Raw genomic sequence first — 21,802 nt, 5'->3', positions numbered from 1 at the left:
CTTACATCATGAAAATAACATAAAGAAAATAGTAATAAGAGTTAAGATGAATAGAAAGGGGTTTAGGCCTTTTTTTTTTTTTTTTTTTTTTTTAAAGGGTCTCAGGTCTGTGCCGCCGTCAGTCCCCCATGGTGCGGAGCTCAATACCGGGGGCCCAGAGGAGCAAACTGTTAGCAGATCTGAGGTTTGATCAGTTCCTGCCCGCTGATGGATTTGTATGTGAGTACAGGAGTTTTTGTGTTAGGTGAAGTCATGTATGTGTTTCCTGTCTTTAAATGCGTGCGGTGGTCTGTGATTGAAGACCCTCATCTTTGTTGGTTTCCACACAGTGACCCTCAGCAACCTGACGGATCCTCTGCAGCCACCCACTGCTTCCTGTCTCAGCTAACAATAGAGGGTTTGACGTTTCATCGCGCTTACCAAGCAAAATGCCCTGTCATAGTCAATTAATATTAATGCCAATGAAATGACAATGAATGCAGGAACTATACACGTAAGCATGTATGTATACAGTTAAGCAGTGCAGATAAATATAGAAATATGTAAAAATAAAGTAAATATATTTATATCTGTATGATTATGTGTAGTATATTTCTGTTGGGGCCATTTGATTTAAATTCAACAGAAACAGATGTCCGACACTTAAGTCTGATATGTAACATATATATAAATTCATATTCATTAACAACAACAACAACAACAACAGCAATAATAATAATAATAATGATAATAATAATAGAAAACGTATTCTTCTTCTTCTTCTTCTTCTTCTTCTTCTTCTTCTTCTTCTTCTTCTCATTATTATTATTATTTATAGTTATATATTATATAATATGTAATATATATTATATTATCATTATTATACTGCTCTATCTCTAAGCTATGAGCTTAGAAATGTGGCCCAACTGTCTAATGATAGAGTATAATTTCATGTGTCCGCAGGTACAGTTCTTCTCTCCAGTCAAATTAAAAATAAATTCCATTAAAAGTAAACAACAAATGATCGCTCATCTATAAAAATATCCTGTAAAACTACCGCTGTGTACTTTTAGGTTGATTTTTTTGAACCATTGGAGGAGAAAAGGTCCTACGTGTGTGCGCGTTAACATGAGTGCGACTCCTCCATCAGCACCACTCCGCTCTCCTCTCCTCTCCTCTCCAGGCATTTTACGGAACAGGCAGCGAGCATCCGTCACGTGACTCGCCGTCCACCAATAGCAGCGAAGCAGTCTAACTTTTGTGATAAGGGAAGCGCAGTAAAGGGCGAGCGGACTGAAGGAGTTTCACTCTGAGCTCTTCAATGGTCATATTCACACACACCTTCTACTGGCCCTGTTCTACACAGAGTCCATCCGGATTTCTATTGGTCTTTTTTTATTTTGTTGTCCTCGGCAGCTCATGCAAGGCTGCAGCAACACCTACACTCAGCTTTTAATTATCAGACAATCATCACTGACTGGCTGCTGTTCAAATGCTGGGAGACAAGGCTCACGGTAAGTCTCTTCACTTCAAACTTACATATCCTAATGATAAATATTTGCTCGAGTCAAGAAACCAATTTAAGCCCAATAAATGAAGAAAGGCTTCTTGGCCTGAAGCTGATATAATAACTCCAGAGATCTCTCACCTGTTGTGCAGTGTCACAATAACTGTCTGATAAGGAAACTGCAGAAATCCTTGTAGAAAAACAGTTTTAGTCCACGATGCAACTGAACAGCGATCAACTGAAACGAGCACCTGAACTCATGCAAAAGAAAATATTTTTATTATTATTATTATTAATATTATTAAAGTAGGCCTCTAAAAATAGCAGTATAATTTTTAATTGATAGTTTTCAGTTGTACAAGAAATTGTAGCTTATTAGCCTAGCAATGTAGCTACACCTTTACAAAAATGAAATAGAAAACAATATAATGGAATAAAAGCAGGCTATATAATACTAATCAATAAACGTTGTGACTATGCTACTATGATATAAATAATATATATATAAAGCCTAATAATGCAACAACAACAACAACAACAACAACAATAACGACAAAATAAGAATGCCTAAAAAACACAGGTTAAATATGAATGAATAATAGTGATAATAATAATCTTCACTATATTTAGCCTATATAGTCCTATAACTACACCTGCACCGCTGTTTCATCCTCCAACAACCCGCGAGACCCCTTGTTGCGTGCGTGACCCACGAGCTGCTTCACGCGACGCCCGTGCAGGCCCGAACTTCAGCCGTCAGTTCTTCCCGCTTCTCAGCTCAACTCACTTCGGCTCATTTCACTTCTTCCTTGTTATCGACAGCAGGATAATTTCATCTTTCTCTCACCGGCGGGACACCGAAACAAACCGAGCGGAAGTTCCCGAAACAAGGATCTGCCAATTACTTTTTTATTTTTATTTCCAGCATATCACTATTTAAACGTGCTGGTTTAGTGATTCATTCCTTTTTCACACTCACTGATGGAGGCTTCATCTGTCAGGTAGGGTTAGCTAACAGCCGACATCCACTTCCACAAAGTACAGCCGTGTTTGAACGAGATCGTGTGTGTGTGTGTGTGTGTGTGTGTGTGTGTGTGTGTGTGTGTGTGTGTGTGTGTGTGTGTGTGTGTGTGTGTGTGTGAACGCGCGGGATTCAGTGTCTAAATTCGCTTTTTCCATACTTTACTTTGAAGAATACATTAGTTTATCCCCCTTATTATAATGCCATAAATCAATCATAGTGAAATGTGTATGCGGAGTGCTTTCAAACGGATGAAAGTGATAAATATGATAAAAAGGAATTAATAAAAAAATCAGAAAAAAATAATCAATTGATGTAGATATTGGTGAAAAACGGGTGGAGACTATATATAGCCCCTTTATATTTTTATAGTTGCCTGCCTTTATATGTCATATTTTATATGGTCATAAGGCCATCTAAAAACAAAACATATATTAAAAAGTATCTCTGAATGATGTCTGTTCATAAAGCGCAACTCACGGTCATAATGTAGTCAACACGGAAACACGTAAACATTCTACGTAGAAATTACATATAAAAATGAGTTTCTCTAAGAGTTATATTTACATCGATATATTTTTTTAAAAAATACGTCCAACATATAAGATTTTTATTATTTTTTAAATTGTATAAATATGATTTTTATTAGGCCTTATGAAGTATGTATAGAAATATGATTTCATTCAGAAGTGAATATATATTGAATGTATGCATTTTATGAATATAATAGCCTAATTATCATATTGAACTCAAACAACGAAGAGTCTCTGACATTGTTAAATTAATACAATTGTATTTGAAAAGCTTTTTATTTATTATTTATCATGCGATTGATTTAGGAAAAATATAAATAAATAAAAAGTGACGACACATTTAATAAATCTGCGACATGTGAAACTCCATTATATTAAATACCATCCAGTTCTAACTTACAGGATATAAACGCGTTTTTTATTGATTTTTTTTCTCCAGGTGAGTGTATATGTATGTATAAATATTTGCATTGTACACTTACGTGCCGCGTTGTCCTTGGCGGGTGAATGTGTGTGTGTACCAGGTGTGACTCTGAAGGTTATGGAATACACATATGATGATGACCTGGAAGAGCTGTGTCCTGTGTGTGGAGACAAAGTGTCTGGATATCACTACGGTCTCCTCACCTGCGAGAGCTGCAAGGTAACTGTTCAAACTGCGCCGCATTTCCACTCATTCCTTCAACCAACTCATTATTACTGATCAACCAAAACCGCTTTCACAGCGTGTTTTAACGGATGTTGTCATCACGCTCCTTATAACAGCCTGATATGATTTACGAGCACACGTTTAACTTGTGACATTTTCATTTAATTTCCTCTTCTATTTAGCTATAAAAAATAAAATAGAAAAATGCTAAATTAGACTCACTTTTTATTCATCGAATATTATTTACCGAAATTACGCAAAGATTTGGAAACAATTTTATTTCTTTAAAAGTGACATATTGTGTAAGAATTATTTGCTGTTTCTAACATATGATGTGTGTTCAGGGCTTCTTCAAGAGGACAGTGCAGAACAACAAGAGATACACATGTGCGGAAAACCAGGAGTGTAAAATAGACAAGACCCAGAGGAAGAGATGTCCTTTCTGTCGCTTCCAGAAATGCCTCAACGTCGGGATGCGCCTTGAAGGTACAGTTGACTGCACACAGCCTGTTGTTTTCACATCAACAACAATAATAATATTCATATATAATTGTGTTATTATTTGCTACAAATTAAAAAAGAAGAAAATTTGTATATTTATACTTTTTTCTTCAATTTTTTCATGATTTGCTTTGTTTATTTCATCATAATTTCAACAATAATGCCAATAATGTAACTGTAAAGACTTCTTGTGCGTAGGCCTATTATTATTATTATTTGTTTTGTTATTATTTTGATGACTATAGATTTGTGGGCTTGTAGCTCTCATAGTTGCTTCCTATACACATGGGATGAGATTAATTCCCAGACAGCAATGCAGGAAAGCACCTGCTTCCGTAGCAGAAAAAGGACACATTCTTGACTTACTGATAAAATCCCGGAGACTCCCCTGTTTTAAATCAAAAGCTCTATTTAGGCTACAAGGAGTGGAGCTGCACAGACTCTGGGGATTCATCTCAGCCCTAAAAAGGGAAGCAAAAATGACCAACATGTCTGCTATTTACTCTGTCTGGAGGAAGATTTGGGAATTCTGGTGAAATGCAAGTTATGATTGTAATCAGTTTTGGAAAAGAGAGCTCGGCGTTGCAGGAGAACTCAGTAGAGTCGCTGTTTCATCTGTAAATCTGTTTTTCACCTCTCGTCTCTTGTGTGACAGCGGTGCGTGCAGACCGCATGCGTGGGGGGAGGAATAAATTTGGCCCCATGTACAAGAGAGACAGGGCCTTGAAGCAGCAGAAGAAGGCTTTGATACGATCCAACGGCTTCAAGCTGGAGAGTGCAGCTCCTCCGCCAGCCTCTCCTCTGCAGACTGACTACGGCTTCACCGGCACCCTGCACAGCCTGCCTACCATCTCGAAAAGTCTCCTCCCCTCCACCCCGAGCTCCATCACCCCCACAGACTACGAGGCCAACCTCTATGGACCCCCATCCCTGGGCATGGCCATGCAGTCACACGTGCCCCTTACCACTCAGTACCAGTACACAGCCCTCCCTGGCAGGGCGATTAAAGCCGAGTGCCCCGACTACACCAGCTCCCCCGAGTCTCTGACAGGATACCCCTACCCAGAAATGTACCCCTCAGCCTCACCGCAGCCTCCCAGCCTGCCACCGCTGGTTCTGGAGCTGCTGCGCTGTGATCCAGATGAGCTGGTGGTGCAAAATAAGATCGTGGCTCATCTGCAGCAGGAGCAGAGCAGCCGAGGCCGACTGGACAAGCCCAGCACCTTCAGCCTCATGTGTCGCATGGCGGACCAGACTCTCTTCTCCATCGTGGAGTGGGCTCGGAGCTGCATCTTCTTCAAGGAGCTCAGGGTGAGTACTGAGCACGTTACCCCGTCCTCATGCTCACACAGGCGTGCATGCACACACTCTAAATAGTGCAGAACATTTTACAGCTGCAGCTACGGTTATTCTCTCTTCCATAACCCTGCTTTACATACACAATCCAAACAGTTTTATATGATATCCTGTAAAAATTGTATTTTTGCTACACTCTTTGAGCCATTAAAACAACATTCTATATTTGTCAAATAAAAATTAAATAACAGCCAAACCCTCAAATCAGACTTCTCATGTGTATCAAAAGACAAATACATGCTGCAGACGAAAGAAGAGGAAAGTTGAGGACAAAAGTTACATTTGGATGAACTCTCTTTTTTTTTTTATCACAATTTCTCCCAACTATGACATCAATAGTCCTGCTTTCAGTCTTAAAAATCAACTGGATCAGGAGGCAACAGATTAGTATCTTTAAACTCTATATTCTCTTTTTCTCCCTGGACTCATCTGGTTCAGACTAGAACGGACTCATAGTGTGTGCCCTCTCCTGCACGAATTCATGAATTAATTCACTAAAACTGTGAAATTTAAAAAGGCTAAAATAAAGTGTTTTATTCTAAATATGCAGAGAAAACTAGACTTAGTAACAGACTTAATACTGGTTTGATATCTGATCCATATGAGAGTTTTCTTATCTGCCAAATAGAAATAAAAATTTTGCTTGGGGCTTAAATCTTAACAAAATAAAAAGTATTGCAACAAAAAAGTTAAAGCTTCACCAATGCTGCAAAAGCAGTGCAACAAAAAAAAAAAAAAAGAAGAAATAATTCAGCCTTATTCATACTGACCACAATACAGCTTTTTAATGTTAATATATATATATATATATTTTAATAAAATAAGAATAGCACTAAAAATAACAAGAACCTTGTTACATAACATTTGCTTTGTGAGAAAATAATAAGGAGAAGAAATGTGTTCGTGTGAAATGTATTCATACAGTTTACAGGCCCACATGCCATTTCAGCATGACACAAATAAATGAATGCTTTCAAAGTTCACTCGTACACCCACGATTCACTCACAATTAACTCACTCAGAATGGACCCACAGCTCACTTTAACAATGAAAACCACAGTTGGCAACAGTTTATTTTTGCAACATGTGAAAAATCAGCTTGCAGAGAGCAGAGAGCTGCTTGAGGTAACGACAGTAAATGACGTAAATATTATATCTGACTTCATTTATCAAAATGTATTTTTAGTGTGATGGATGACATCATACTGTAACTCAAGGAAATCTTTGCAAGTGAATTTTCATACATTGTGGTGTTGACTGGAGACAACACCACATAAACATACAAACATAAAACATAGAAAAGCATCATAATAATCCTTTAAGAGTTACATTGACAGGAAGGGAAGCATCAGATAAATGAATGTACTGCATATCATTAAATTATGGTATAATGACATTATGGCATCTTAACTATTTGATGTTCTTGTAGAAGGGTATGTGCTCTGGTATTAACACATGAACAAACACTGATCAGTATTTTTTAATAGTAATGTTTGAGATGAAAGAAATGCTTGTAGTTGCTTAATGAGTATAATTTGTAAGGTCATGATGTTGCAGTAAAGAGGAACAAGTCTAAAGTCTTTTAGTTGTGTCAGAGTCATTATTATTACTGGCTGCTGTTGTCTCTGTGCTGAACAGTGGCTGATCAGACCACACACACAAACACACACACTTCTTCTGAGGATAATGATTGGACATACATCAGTGTCTCCATCCATCATCTCCAGCGCTGTGATTGTCTTTGTGGGTTGTGTCACAGACTCACTGTAGTATTGGACAGTGTAGATGATTTAGTAGCTCAGTCAGATTGAAGTCCCCTGCTGGACGAATCGATACTGTTGTTGTGCTTAAATGTGCTGCTGCTGCTGCTGCCAATATGGCCGAATACACCTACTGCTCACAGTAAAAATGGAGGATTATAATTCTTTTCTGATAAATCAGGTCAGTTACACAACAAAGAAGAAAATATTACCTTCTTCAGTGTGTCATAATATAATGTCTGTGCTGACAAACAAACATCTGTCGACAAGCCATGGTCAAACTGATTCAACCAATTAAACAGTTTAACTGTCAACAAAAGGTTGATTTTGGCCTTGGTGAGATTTAGTGAGATTCCTTTCAGTATTTTGATCAAACACAGCTTATTTAGCCAGGCGCAGTCGGAGCAGGTCTGCTCCTTTACTGCCTCACACTTATTCACTCGTTGACATTCATTGCTGGGACTGCCGCACGCTGGGACATGAGGTCTTCTGTGCTGGTCACTCAGTTCATTCACATGCTAATAAATCATTTGTAACTACTTTTAGTCTCGACTCTTAGCACCTTAACACCAGACCGAGCAGAGCCTGATCAGCAGAGAATCATTACTTTGGCATGTGTGAAGCTTTGTCTGGTTTCTTTCTGTTTGGATTCTCTGCTCACACCATGAAGGCTGCAGAGTGAAGCAGATGTGTCTTCACACAAACAGTAGCAAGGATTCATGTATACTTTTATTATTATTATTATTATTATTATTATTAGTACTAGCACTAGGCCTTACAGTTGCTGGGATAGTATTGTGTTGACAGTAATATTACAGGCTGGTTCACCCAAACTGGTTTCATTTATTGAGTGTTTTAGTCGTGGTTAAAATCTAGTCAGATATGTACTATGAATGATGTGTTTTTAAGGAGTACGTTTTAAACCTGTCAGGTTATTGTTTAAGATGGTTCAGACGTAGAGTGATACATTTTCTCATTATTTAAATTGTAACTCTTCTATATGTGAAGTGTTGTATCCATTTGTCAATTTAAAGTCAGTTCGGGATTACAGGCGCCACTTTGCTGTTGAGCTAATAATATTAAAATGTCAATATTAATTAATATGCATCATTGCCTGGAGTTTGGCTGGTAACATTAGACTTTTGGTGGCCCCCAGTCCCCCCCCCCCACCAGCTTTGCTTTCCAAGCTATCCAAGATATCCAAGCCTCTGTGCGTGGCTCAGTACCACTTGAGGGGTGCGAGAGAATATTTTTTCATTGGATAGAAAAGCTACACTGTTCCAGTAGCCAGCAGCCTTTGTCTGTTTTTCCCCTAGGATTTTTTTGGAGGGTGGGGGGGGGAGGTGGGGGGGGGGGGGGGGGGGCGGGTGTAAGACATTGTTAGGATTTTATCAATACTTCTACTCTTATCGATACGCCTTAGCAAATCGGTTCGTTAACGATACTCTTGGTTGGTTCTTTTTCATTAGTGTTAGGGTAGACGAACCAGCGCGCTTCACCTGGTTCACTGTCTCCATCTCTGCTCTGCTGTCTGCTCTGTCTGCTGTGTGTGTGTGTGTGTGTGCACTGCCTCGGTCAAACACAGACGCAGAGAGCAGCGCGACCATGAGTTACACCAAAATGTAAAAAAAATACAGTAAAAGAACCGACCTTCTTGGTTTCCTTAAATTTTAGAACCAGGTTTTGAGGACCATCCCTAGTCGCCAGGTGGGCACGTCACAGATAAGTGCACATAAATGAGGAATTATTATATAATATTGATGTCAGGTTTTGGTGTGAGCCTGTCACACTCCCGCTATCCTGCTAGTAGAAGTGTTATTTGTTTTTATTTGTTTCTTTCAGGAGGTGGAGCGGGGGCTGCTCCTGTTCCACTAAAGCTAGGTTGATGCTTGACGCAGTGTCCCTGGTGTCAAAAATGACGTCATTGTGTCTTTCACGTTGAGCGTGAAGGCTCCACAAGTTGCTGCAGTGCTTGGTTTGCACCTCTGAGTTTTGCAGTATGCAAGTGGTCCTGCTGATTCTGGTGGAGCTGGGATGGTAGAGACGGACAAGTGACAGTAATTATAGGACATTAATGTTTGGTTGTTTGGTGGTACGTCGGTGTTTACTACTGTTCCCAGGCAGCCTACTTTCCTTTACCTTCGCTCTCTCTATCGTAGTTCATTTTGTGTGTCTTTATAGTACGTCAGAACGTGACCACCCAAAAAAAAAAACAGGAAAATAACTTTAACAACGCACAGAACAAAGTAAACAAAGACTGGAAACTGTTACGAAGAACACTCGTTGACTCTTATTCACAGGATGTTTTGTTTGTACGGCCCCTGGCGTTTCAGAGAATACTGCAACAAACAAAGTGTTGATCATAAAGGCCTCTGTGTGTGCTAACAGCTCATGTGCACCGCAGTATCTCACAGGAATAGAAACAAAGTTTAATACAGGTTTTTGTTGGTAAAATGGAACCGATGCAGTAATGTTGCTGTGTTCTGAGCAGACCAGTTCCCATAATGTGTTTACAATTGATTTCACAATATGTCAGCTATGAAAAAAAAACTACAAATAATGACTGAATTCATGGTTTGTGAGAACATCCAAAAGGATTAGTCTTCTTTATTGTTACTTTTGTACCTTTCCCGTCTCAGAAACAAAGACCACATTGTGGTGATGATGGGATTTGTAGCACCTTCTTAAACGAACAACAACAAGGTATCCTACTTCCACTTAGACAGATACATGTCTGAAAGACTCCTCTGCGTTAGTATCCTGATATCATACAGGAAAGATGCACAGAGGCTGCTCAGCTCATATCAAAATATATATTAATATATATTTTGCTTGTCTCTGTTACCAAATTATATTTACAGTAGTTATTTTCACATTTTCTGAGAGCAGGTCCTTGTTTCCTTGAAGTAAAGTAATAAGTGCATGTATTTAGTTGCTGATTGATTGAATCATACATCTGTAGCAGTAATTAGCCTGATCAGTAATGAACAGTTTGGATTGCACGTCTGTGTTCTGTACTAGTTTTACTATGAAGTTTGCTTGGAGAGGGAATATTATCGAATGATATTACCTTCATGGTTTTTGAAGTCCTGTCATGGCCTACCTTTCTTTTCCTTTTTCAGTCTCTTGAAATGACATTTACTACTAATTTGTTTCACCAGTTATAACTGCTGTCAATAATATGCACAGGACTCTGACGTCAGAGGTTTGAGTCCAGCGGTTATTAGAGAAAGATTGTTGTTTCAGTCAAGTGTTAATAACACGTTTTGTCTTGTGCTTCAAGTCACTGTAAACCAAGACCACTATCTGTCTTCACCTTAACCAAGTGATGTAAGTTCACCTGAACACACAAAAGTTCAATCATGTTTTAGTTTCTAGGAGACCAAAATTATTATCCGTCAAACTATTTATTCATCCAATATAATTTAGTTATGACTCCAATAATGTAAAAAAAAAAAACGACCATTTAATTCCAGGCTTCTTGAGCGTTCTGTGTGCTGTAGTTAGTTTCACAACGCTCCTCTTCATGACTGAGTGAATTTTCGGCTCTGATAGATACACTTACTGCATGATTTCAGTTTGCACTGATACATTTGTGAGTTATTTGACACTCTTGATAGCACAAACGGAGACAGTGTGTGTGTGTGTGATGGAAATGTAAACCACTAACAGGATGTTATATGTGCACATGTTCACTTTATTTGACTTCTCTTTTTCCAAAATAAAGTTGTGGCTGTGGCAGCATACCAAAATGTGAAAAAAATGTCATATCTGCAGCTTTTCTTTTGTAACGTGACAGTTTTTCTGACCGTTAGACCTATGCGGCCTTATTTTTGGTGTCCTCCCCAGAGCCTTATGTTGCACCACATTAAACACAACTGATGTATTTCTGGTGATATTCAGGCAATTTTTAAAGCCAACAGCCAACATGGACAGTGAGAACAAAGCTGTGCATATTTTGCCAAGAAAGCCTCCCGCAGAAAGAGCTGTTTCCCTGGGCTGGATAATTACATTCCATGCAGACGATAACGGGGGAATGTCAGCTCTCCACTGCAGCTCCGCGCTCCGCTCGTCTACATTGTTATTAAATTGTGAGCAGAATGGAAGCTATTGATTGCTGCAGTTCCCCAGAGGTGGCCTTTGTCTGTCTTGTGTTTGACCTTCCATTCACCTGTTGAACATGGAAGATGTTGCTGAGGAAGTGCACACAATGAACAACACACAAATGCTCAGCTACTACAGGCAATGAACTGGAGACAAGCAATTTAAAAATAACATGTCCAAGAAGATTTTCAAGAGTTTCGCTCAAAAATGAGATGAAATAGATATCCACTCTGAGCTACAAAATAGAGATACACTATTCAAGGGTTACCTAACTGGATAGTTAATATTTTCTCTGTATCTACATATTAAATGATGAACTTCAAGGAGTGATGTTTTCCCTCTTTTTAGACAGTTTTCTGGGGTCCCCAGCATGTTCCATACATGTACTCTTCCCCAGTTGTCATTCTAACATTGCAGTAATTGACTATATTTCATGAGGTTATATACTGGTTATACGCATTGCTTCTAATGTTACTACTGGACCAAATAATGAACACTGCTGGAGACTTCTCTGCACTCAGAGCCTCACTACATTGCACTACTTTAATGCTGTGTGCTGTCACATTGCTTCACACAAAATCTCAATCTGTGTAGAATTCATTTGATGTGTGAGCATGTTATCTGTAAAAAGAGGCCATCTCTGATAGCAGCGCTGCATTACCAGTCAAAGCTGACTAAATTCAGCCCTTTTCCTTTTGAATCGTTGTTCCTAGTCTTGGCATGGTTTCATTGGTTACCAGAACTGAGTCTCAGAGGTTGATACTATTAATATGTTTGTGCTAAAGTTGCCAAATTCCAAACTTTGCTGTTGATGTGAAATGGCCATAACAACATCAGCTTCTGCTGCTCTAGATATGACACTCATCTTCATCAGCGTTATGGAAGACAGTGGATTTTTTTTTGGTAATTACTACTTTATCAGAATTCTTCAACCAGCTATATTTTCTTTACATATCAACATTTAGTGAGATTTTCCCGATTTCCAGTTTTAAATGGTTTGAAATTACGTTCTCTTGACTTAATAGTCAGTTTAATCATAAGAAGAGGTTTTCAAGGTTTCTGAAAATTCCATAATGTCACTAAAACATTATAGGAGCTATTGGGTCCCACTGACACAGTTATTACTACTGCAAAAGATAAAAACAAATGCGTTCTGAATGTTCCGAAATGATGGTGCACCATAAGCCCTGAGGGTCTGACATGTTTATGTGGTAAAACATGAAAATACAAGGACATTCTGAAGGGAATAATGTAAATAAGAATTCAAAGAATAATAGGCTTCACTGCTTTCTACAAGGTCAACTGTGACTTAAACTCAGACTTGTTAACATAACAAGCATATAGAATAAAGGGCAAAATCTGTAAAACTGTAAACATTTGGTAAAAGTATGCAGAAGCTTTCCTCCACTTCTTTACCCTCCACTCTGCTCACACTCTCACAATGTTTGAGAGGTCGAACCACACCTGACAATGAACATTACTCTGGTAGCACTGAAGGTCCTGTCAGCCATTTAGAGTCATTTATTACTGAACCAGGATTAGTGATCAGTCTAACACAGATCCACACTCCAACATACAGAGAGAAACACTGAGAAGGAAAAATAAAGCCCCTCTACATGTTCAGCATGTTTGTGGGATTTTTCAGAGTGATTTTTTGGCTGCAGCTCAGTGTCTAACTCCTCTTGGAGAGGAAGCGCAGGAGGTCGCAGAGACCTCTTGCTTCCTTAACCCCTTCCTTTATCACTGTACGCCCAAACCCCCACAACTGCACCAATCCAGATGAGTGTGAGGCCAACAAGATTGGACCCTCTCCTCTGCGACTGATATATAGTTTCATTCAGATGGACAGTAATTCTGTCAGCTACGTGTCAGACGAATGTGCATCTGGGCCTATTAGCAGCTGCGGCTGCAGAATCACTGACTGCCGTGTCCTTCACTTTACAGACAATATTGCAGCGAGGTGGGGCGGGGGGCAGCGGGGGGGGGGGGGTGTCAATCTGAAAACACACACACACACAGACACACACCCATCCCCCAGAACAGAGCAGATGTGACTGGGAGGGGTGGAGGGGGGTGGGGGGGGGTTAGGGAGAGGTGAGCAGGTTGAAGAGGTCTCAGACGATGCTCGTAAATACACAACAGTGAACGCGGCAGCACATCATCACACACACTCACAAACACAAACACCACCGACCATCAGCTCATTTCTCTTCCCTGCTTGTTTTTATGGTCACCTCATTTTTTACTTTATCTGGTTTTGTCACATATTTCAGTGAGATTTGGCTCTGGACTGACAGCGTGACAGGAGGGTCGATGTTTCTTTTCTTTTTAAATCGAGTGTGTTTACACATAGAAGGAATTATGCCACGTAGACCATATTAAATATAACAGAACAACAAAAATGATAGAAAATACAATTGAAAAATACTTTGAAAAAGAAGATATTGATTTCCTTCCTACATAGACGCTGTGGAAGACAGTAACAGAAGAATAATCAGGAACATTTTAGGGTTGAAAGAATATCAGTCAAGGAAAATAAACTCTATGAATGAATGAACAGAGAGAACCTCAAACTGTAGACTTACTTTAAGATAATGTCTTTTTTGTGTGTGTCCCTCTGACTCTCTCCATCTTTATCTCCCTCTCTCCCTCTCTGTCTGTTTGTCTGCGTGCTTCCTGGAGGTGGGAGATCAAATGAAGCTGCTTCACAACTGCTGGTCTGAACTTCTGGTCCTGGATCACATTTTCAGACAAGTGCAACATGGAAAGGAAGACAGCATCCTGCTGGTGACCGGCCAGGAGGTAACAACTCCCTCGCAAAACTTCCTATCCGCACAATATCACCCTGGTTCATTCACTTACACCGCACTCCATTCAAAATGTGGTTCAAGAAAGTATCTGAAAGGATCCTGGATTTCATTTACAGTATGGAAATCAGTGAGGATCTAGTGTTTAGACCAACTGAATGAATGATTTTGGATTTTTTTTTTGCCTCTCTAGAATCAATTCTGATAAAACTCAAAATATGTTTAAATGTGCTTATTTTCATGCCAGTAGAACTGTGTGTTTTATCAAGACAGAACAGCCTCTGAAACAGATGAAAGAAATGAAATTCTTTGAGGGTTAGCAGCTCTGTAAGGCAGGGTGACCCACCACACCTATTCAGTGGTAGGAAAATGCTGGAATGAATACAGTAAAAGGCCTTCAATAACAAATGAATGCAGCACAAATTTAATAATCATTAATGTGTGCCTAAAATCACATGTTATGTCAGGTTTTCCACACTGTTTTCCAAACTATTGTGGCTGATGTGGAGAGATAAAACACCATATCAGCATACTAGTCTTAAGGTAGGTGGCTATTGTGGAAAAATGAGAGAGTGAAAAGAGATGTGATTTTAGAGCTGGTTAAATGCTTTGAATGGGGTGAATTTATTTCTGAAGACATCCATCCATCCATTTTCTGCCGCTTATCCGGGACTAGGTCATGGTGGCATCAGACTGAGTAAGGAAGCCCAGACATCATTTACCCCCGCAATGCCCTCCAGCTCCTACTGGGGGATCCTCTGGCGTTCCCAGGCCAGAAGAGATATACAGTCCCTCCAGCTGGTTGTGGGTCTGCCTGGGGTCTCCTGCCAGTTGGACATGCCTGGAACACCTCCAGAGGTGTCCAGGAGGCGTTCTAACCACCTTAGCTGGCTCCTTTTGAAGCGAAGGAGCAGCGACTCTACTCCCAGCTCCCCCCAGATGTCAGAGCTCCTCACCCTCAATCTCTAAGATTGAACCCAGACATTTCGTCCGCTTGTATCTGTGATCTCATTCTTTCAGTCACTACCCGAAGCTTGTGACCATAGGTAAGGGTTTTAGACTGGCTGCTGGCTTTGCTGAAGCAAAATCCCAGGTGTGGGACGGGTTTGGGGAGGCCATGGAGAAGGACTTTTGGTCGGCCTCAAATAAGTTTTGGCAAACTGTCAGGCGACTTAGGAAGGGGAAGCTGCGGTGGAAAACTTCTGACCTTGACTGGGGACTTGGAGGAGGCAGAGCTGGACGACTCGGTGGAAGCCTCACTCATATCCCTGGCAGAGGTCTCCGAGGTAGTCAAAAAGCTCCTCAGTGGCGAGGCGCTGGGTGAGGATGAGATTCACTCTGAGATGCTTAAGGCTCTGGACGTTGTTGGGCTGTCATGGCCAGCACGCCTCTTCAATGTTGCATAGAGATCGGGGACCGTTCTTGTGGACTGGAGACTGGGGTGGTGGTTCTCATGGAAAGGAGGCTCCGGCCAATTGTCAAACCTCGGATTCAGGAGGAACAATGTGGATTCCATCCTGGCTGTGATACTTGAGGGGTCATGGGAGTTCCTGAAGACAATGTTTTAAAAATGAAATGTAATGTAAAATAATGATAAATGATGATTTGTTTCAGGCTTGACATGTTGACCAATGAACATCATGGAAATGACAAAGTTTAATAAAAATGTATTATTCCTTAATATTAACTAATTACCACATATGTATATTTGGTAATGAAATGGCACACACTCTGTGGTTTTCTGTTGAGTATAGTATATCTATATATGTATATGTCAGGAGGATTACAGTACTCCCTGTTAAATGACTGTATTTTTCTCTACAACCATTAAACAACATATGAATATTAGGAGTTTATTTGCAAAATTAAATAGCCTTCATTTTGAAAAACTGATATACATTCTTTTAAAATGATTGCTAGCACAATGTATAGGTGACTTAAGTTATCATATACTGCCACATTAAAACTGATGACATTCAACATTTAAACCAATATTGAGTCATTCATTTTTCCTCCTATAAAACTGGAAATGCAGAAGCCCAGCAAACATTTTCTTGTCCTCCACAAAAGCCAAGTTAGAGGTCTTAATTAAGATTAAAGAGAGAGTTTTAAACTAGGTGCCTTTGTTTTCAGGTGGAGCTTTCGTCCATCCTGTCCCAAGCCGAGGGGACTCTGTCCAATCTGGTCCAGAGAGGTCAGGAGCTGGCAGCGAGGCTGCGGGCGCTGCAGGTCGACCGCAGAGAGATCGCCTGTCTGAAATTCCTCCTCCTGTTCAACCCCAGTGAGTCAACCTCACGTCTTGGCTTCATGATGTGTGATGGGATGATGTGTTGAATGAAAAAAGCAAATAATGACTTACAGTCAGTGATCACCATCAGGCAAAGATTATATTTTAATCATAGAGTATATCTGCTATAAGTTAATATCAGCTTTGTCCTGCTAAAACTTCTCAAAGGAGAAAACAGTGTTAATATTTGGTACATAGAGTCTCTTCTTTTAAACATCTGTATTAAGAAGGATTGATCCTTGATTAACCTATCTGCAAAACAAAATGTGTTTGTGAAGGCCTGAGCTTTCCTGTATAGTCTGTATTGTGTATTCAGAAGAATAGTGGGTTTTTAATGCAGAAATTAATCAACTTCCTGGGACTCCAGGGCCATACTGATGCTGTCTTTTGGCAGAATTTGAATAGCAACAGTGACATTTTAATGAAAAAATGTCACAATTGCAGATTATGTGCAGTACCTATTTATCTATAAGGTTACAAGTGTTTTCTAAACTGGCCTTTTTTCGCTCCAATAAATTCACTTAATTAAATTTCTAGGGTTGACAAAAGCCAATATTAACAAAGACATCCTCCTCCATTGTCCACTAATGGCATTCAAAAGAAACGTAATGGATGGGTCTATCATTGGATGGCAGGACCGACATTCATGTAACAGCTTGTGCAGATGGAGAGAGCATAGATGTGGCTTGCCCAGATTCCCAGAAGTGTTTGCTGTTTAGCGCTGGCAAAGCAGGGAACAAAGAGCTTTTGAATGGGGAGAGCACTTGTCAAAGGCAGAAAATATTTGCTGTCTTTGCCGGCGGCTTCTTTGCTTGCGCTCTCGCTCTCCCTCATCTCTAGAGTCAGGTTTGTCAGGGGTAATTTAATTGCCCTTAAGCAGTTTGAAAAGATGATTCAGAACATTGATTCAAAACATTTAATTATTGTGTGAATGGATTCTCCAAGATGGGCTCAGCTGATGCTGAATGCTGGTCCACCGGAGGGCTTAGCTATTGTCTCACACACAAACACAAACACACTCATACAGCCACCCACACGCCACACATTTATCTTATTTTATAAAGTATAGAATCAGTATGAATCACAGTAGCTGCATTTTTACCCTTAATGAATGAATTACATGAAAGTTTCAAACAGATTTATGTCTCCTTTTCTTTTATTCTGAAGTAGAACTTTAATACTTACTTTTATAACACTCAAATACGAACTTACTACAACATATTGAAGGAATTTCTCTGGATGAAAACAGTCAGATTTTCTACTGAATAACAACTTTGAGCATCCTCAGTCTCAATATATTATCTATATGAACCTTGAAAAACAAGTTTCCATTCAAATGTTGTGCACATTTTAAACAAATTTAAGAAAAAAGAAATCTTTGACATATTAATTCTAACTCAAGGGCCACTTACTAGCCTTTATCCAGGACTTTCAAATGCATCCCACAGTCTTCATCAGCAGATGGAGTTTTAAGTTCCACTGATGGTCCATTGATGAAGATTGTGAGATGCGATTGAAAGCTCCAGAAAAGGCTAGTAAGTGGACTTTGAGTAAAGATTAATTTGTCTGTTTTCAAAGCTGCAAATGAACATTCATGCTGTTTAATGTCATGCATACGCAAATGTTTTGACAAGATTACACTATTAACAGGCTTAACTTCTCCGTGTTTCTTGGTGAATCCGACCATTTCATCAGACGACCCATGTTAATGTTACTATTTAGTATTTTGGGGGCTTTCATGTAAGTGACAGCTGCATCTATGATATATTAAAAGAAAAGGACATATATCACACAATGTCATGATTTGTTTAAAAAAAGAAATTCATCATTTTTCTGTCATCCTTCAAAACATATTCCCTTTTCTTGTTATACTTGACTTTTTGGTGATATTTAGGGGAATTTTCAAACACACCATTCATTTTTGTACAAACTCAAAATATGCAGTAAAAGACACTGAACCATGCTTCTAAGCACAATATAACACTTTGAAACTAGACGTATCTGTGGGAAAATCACACATCATCTTGTCCTGGTCCTTTATCTCTACTACCATGTGGATCTTTAACACCTTAAAATCCAGTTTTCCTCACTGACTCTGATGATCTATGTTGCTCCTCTGCCTGTTTGTGTGCAGATGTGAAGCTGCTTGAGAACCAGGCGTTTGTTGAGGGTGTCCAGGAGCAGGTGAACGGGGCTCTGCTGGAGTACACCCTGTCCACTTACCCTCAGTTCCAGGAGAAGTTCAGCCAGCTGGTGGTGCGGCTGCCGGAGCTGCGTTCCCTCAGCACACATGCTGAGGACTACCTGTGCTACATGCATCTGAGCGGAGAGGTGCCCTGCAACAACCTGCTGATTGAGATGCTGCACGCCAAGCGAGCGTGCGTGTGAAGGACGCATGCAAGATGATTCATCATTGTATGTTTGTCCAGGTGGGACTGTGTGTGTGTGGGAGGGAAAGTGTGAGTGAGAAAAAAAAAATCAAATGAAGATAGACAGGTTCATACTGGGTCGTCTTTGTGAGGGCTTTGTTTTAGTGGAGAGGAGAAAATGTTCTTTTGAGTTTGGAATTATAAAGCTCCATCTGTATTCAAGGTGGTTTTAAGATTTTGAATGTTAATGTTTTCATATCCTGTAGATCTACATTAATGTGACCTTTTTAAACTGGATTTCTACCCTGTTTTCAAAAATCTAAAATTAGGTCTACCTGTAGAGTTACATTATATCCTTTTTGACCAAATATCACATGAATCCCACGTTGCCGAAAAGATTTTCTACGTCCCACAGAGCTGCCCAGCAAACATTCAGACTCAGAGGAGGAGGCTGCAGCCTGCAGCAGTGCTGATCAGCCATGAAAACATGCTGTCGAGATGAATGTTGTAATATCTGTCTGTAGCTGCTACCTGCATCATTTCGTAACATCAACACCTAAATATCTTTCTGATATCACTGCGAAACACTTTCAATAGGAAATCTGGTTCTGGGTGAGCTGATGTTAAACTGTCGCATCACAAGATGGGAACATTCACATGGAACCATCTACAGAATGGTTGCTGGGTGAGCTAATGTGCACTTTTCTCAGATGGATTTTGTAGCCTCTTTTCAGAAATGAAATTTTAGTGTTGAAAAAAAGAGTTTTTGATCAAAATATTAGATGCAACTTTATGATTCCAAGATCAGCAACACTGTTTCTAGATTATTATTATTATTATTATTATTGTTATTATTATTATTATTATTATTATTTTGATGAAGACAGTTCAGTATAACATGACTGTACAGTGGTCCGACTAGACTAGCACTGCTCGTATCTCTGCACTTGTTCTTTTAGTCACCAACCTTACGAAAAACAGAAATAAGAAGTTCTGTGGGGTTCAATATAGTTTTGTTTCAATCTATTTATATGTTAATATATTGATATATCAAAAGCCAGGCATGTTAAGAAAAACACATTCAGTTATCCATCAAACTGTTGCCAATAAAAGAAAATTAAAAGATAAAGGAAGGAGAGAAAAAACAAACTGTAGACAGCACAGACACTAATTTGTGGATGAAAAACTAAAAGGAAGCCAGAGCAGAGAAGAGGAGAAAAAGACACGTCAGTGTGCAAATGGTTTTCTTTTCAGTGAAAGCAAAAGGAAGCAGTGGTGAGTGCTCACCCTTCCTGTCACACAGAGGAGACACAGGGAGAGAAAAGATGCATGAGGCAACATTTGGTTCCTAGTTGGGGTTTTTTTTGTGTTTTTTAAATTTTATTAAATAAAACAATGGACCCTTAAAAATGAAGGTGTCAGGTTGATACTACATTTGTGTCACTTTTCAACACAGTGTACTGTATGTGGACAAGAGTTCAACTGACTGAGTCTGTGATGAAGCTGTTGAGTTTAGTTCACAGAATGAAAACAGTTGTATGCCTCATATAAATACTGTTCAAAAACGTTAAGCTGAATATTTGGAAAAGACCAAAACCAACAATATGTTAGTCCATCTGACCTCTCTACTCAGCCCATTGGTTCTTACTAAACTCATGTCTTTTGTGGGAACTGTAGTTTTTAACCAGCATTACTCAAACGGGAGAAAAATGGTGCATTTATGAGGGACGAACAAATCCAACTCACATTTGTTGCACTAATGAGTATCTACAGGACCAGAACACTGTATATTATCTTGATAATCTTACTGAATTACCATTTTGTTTCACTTTTCCAATTTTCAGATGTGTATTGATCCGTACACACAGGCTGGTATATGTGGCATCAAACTAAACTAGAGTGTGTGTGTTGATGGTTTTTGGACAACAATGGAGGTCTGCGGAGTAATATATATATATATATATATATCAATACATTGTTGGTTGGGGTCTTTTCATAGGATTTGATGACCAATCTGATCCTCTAATCCAGAATTTAGTTCTAGCCTCAATAGGCAACATGTGGACGTGACTGACTAACCCATGACCCACTTTAATTAAAAGTGTCTTATCAGCTTCATATAGAATATTGGCTGGCTGTACTATGGGTCTATCAACAGTGTACTGTGTGTTTGTAGCAGTCAGTGTGTTATCTGTGACACTTACTGTGTTGAAAAGTAGCACTAATGTATTTTTCCCCCAAACTGGAAACTCCCAGATGTATTCAACATCCATTTTAAAAGCACATGACTCTCAGTGATGATGACAATGTGAACGATATTTACGGTCGCCAGGGCCAACCGCAAAGTACAAAGACACGGTTAAAGCAGTGTTTGTAATATTGTGCTGCTGAACTTCCTCACTGTGCTCATTTTAAAAATCATTCCTTCTTCGTCCATCGCCGTGGAAGAGTCAGCCATGTCAAAGTATCGTAGACAATCACTCCGCCTGCCTTAACTTAATGTCTGCCTGAAAACACACACACACACACACACACACACACACACACACACACACACATAATCATACAAGCTCTTGGTTTTCCAGTTGAGACAGCTGTGTGTAATCACTCTGTACAGTATATTTATGTTGTGAAGTGAATATCTACCGCAAGATGAAAATACATTTCAACACCGATAAAAGTTCTCCGCTTTATGTTGAGGTCAAATTGCTACTGTTGTGGAACTGATTCTCTTGATATTGCCTTTGTTTTTGCTCTTGGTTCACTTTTTTTTGTTTTTTTTTCCTGTGGGTTGACTGTCTGTCCCGTCTTAAACTGAAGTGCTTTTCTCCTAAAAGAGAAAGTGACCAAAGCATTTTGTTTTCTTTAAATATATTTTATTGTAATAGCATCAAACCAATAAAATTCAATGAAGTAAAGCTCCACTTGT

The 21,802-nt window shown here is 39.4% G+C and overlaps 1 protein-coding gene across 1 annotated transcript; it reads left to right on the top strand.

Moving 5' to 3' along the window:
• The first annotated feature begins 1,272 nt into the window (after positions 1-1,272).
• LOC137191172 (steroidogenic factor 1-like) lies at positions 1,273-21,797 on the top strand. The gene is made up of 7 exons (XM_067601053.1): positions 1,273-1,493; positions 3,565-3,683; positions 4,034-4,175; positions 4,846-5,501; positions 14,093-14,212; positions 16,351-16,498; positions 18,639-21,797. Exons 1-7 carry the CDS (start codon positions 1,472-1,474, stop codon positions 18,890-18,892), a joined length of 1,461 nt encoding a protein of 486 aa, XP_067457154.1. The 5' UTR covers positions 1,273-1,471; the 3' UTR covers positions 18,893-21,797.
• Positions 21,798-21,802: the final 5 nt, after the last annotated feature.

The sequence above is a fragment of the Thunnus thynnus genome, chromosome 2 (assembly GCF_963924715.1).
Source record: "Thunnus thynnus chromosome 2, fThuThy2.1, whole genome shotgun sequence".
Lineage (NCBI taxonomy): Eukaryota > Metazoa > Chordata > Actinopteri > Scombriformes > Scombridae > Thunnus > Thunnus thynnus.
The sequence above is the reverse complement of the archived record's forward strand: the minus strand, read 5'-3'. Positions and strand labels throughout refer to the sequence as shown.

Bases quoted from the DNA above. Each gene is read 5' to 3' on its own strand.
- LOC137191172 (XM_067601053.1), top strand. From the start codon at position 1,472: ATGCTGGGAGACAAGGCTCACG. The intron at 1,494-3,564 runs GTAAGTCTCTTC...TGTGTGTACCAG, and splicing joins GCTGGGAGACAAGGCTCACG to GTGTGACTCTGAAGGTTATG. The intron at 16,499-18,638 runs GTGAGTCAACCT...GTTTGTGTGCAG, and splicing joins CCTCCTCCTGTTCAACCCCA to ATGTGAAGCTGCTTGAGAAC.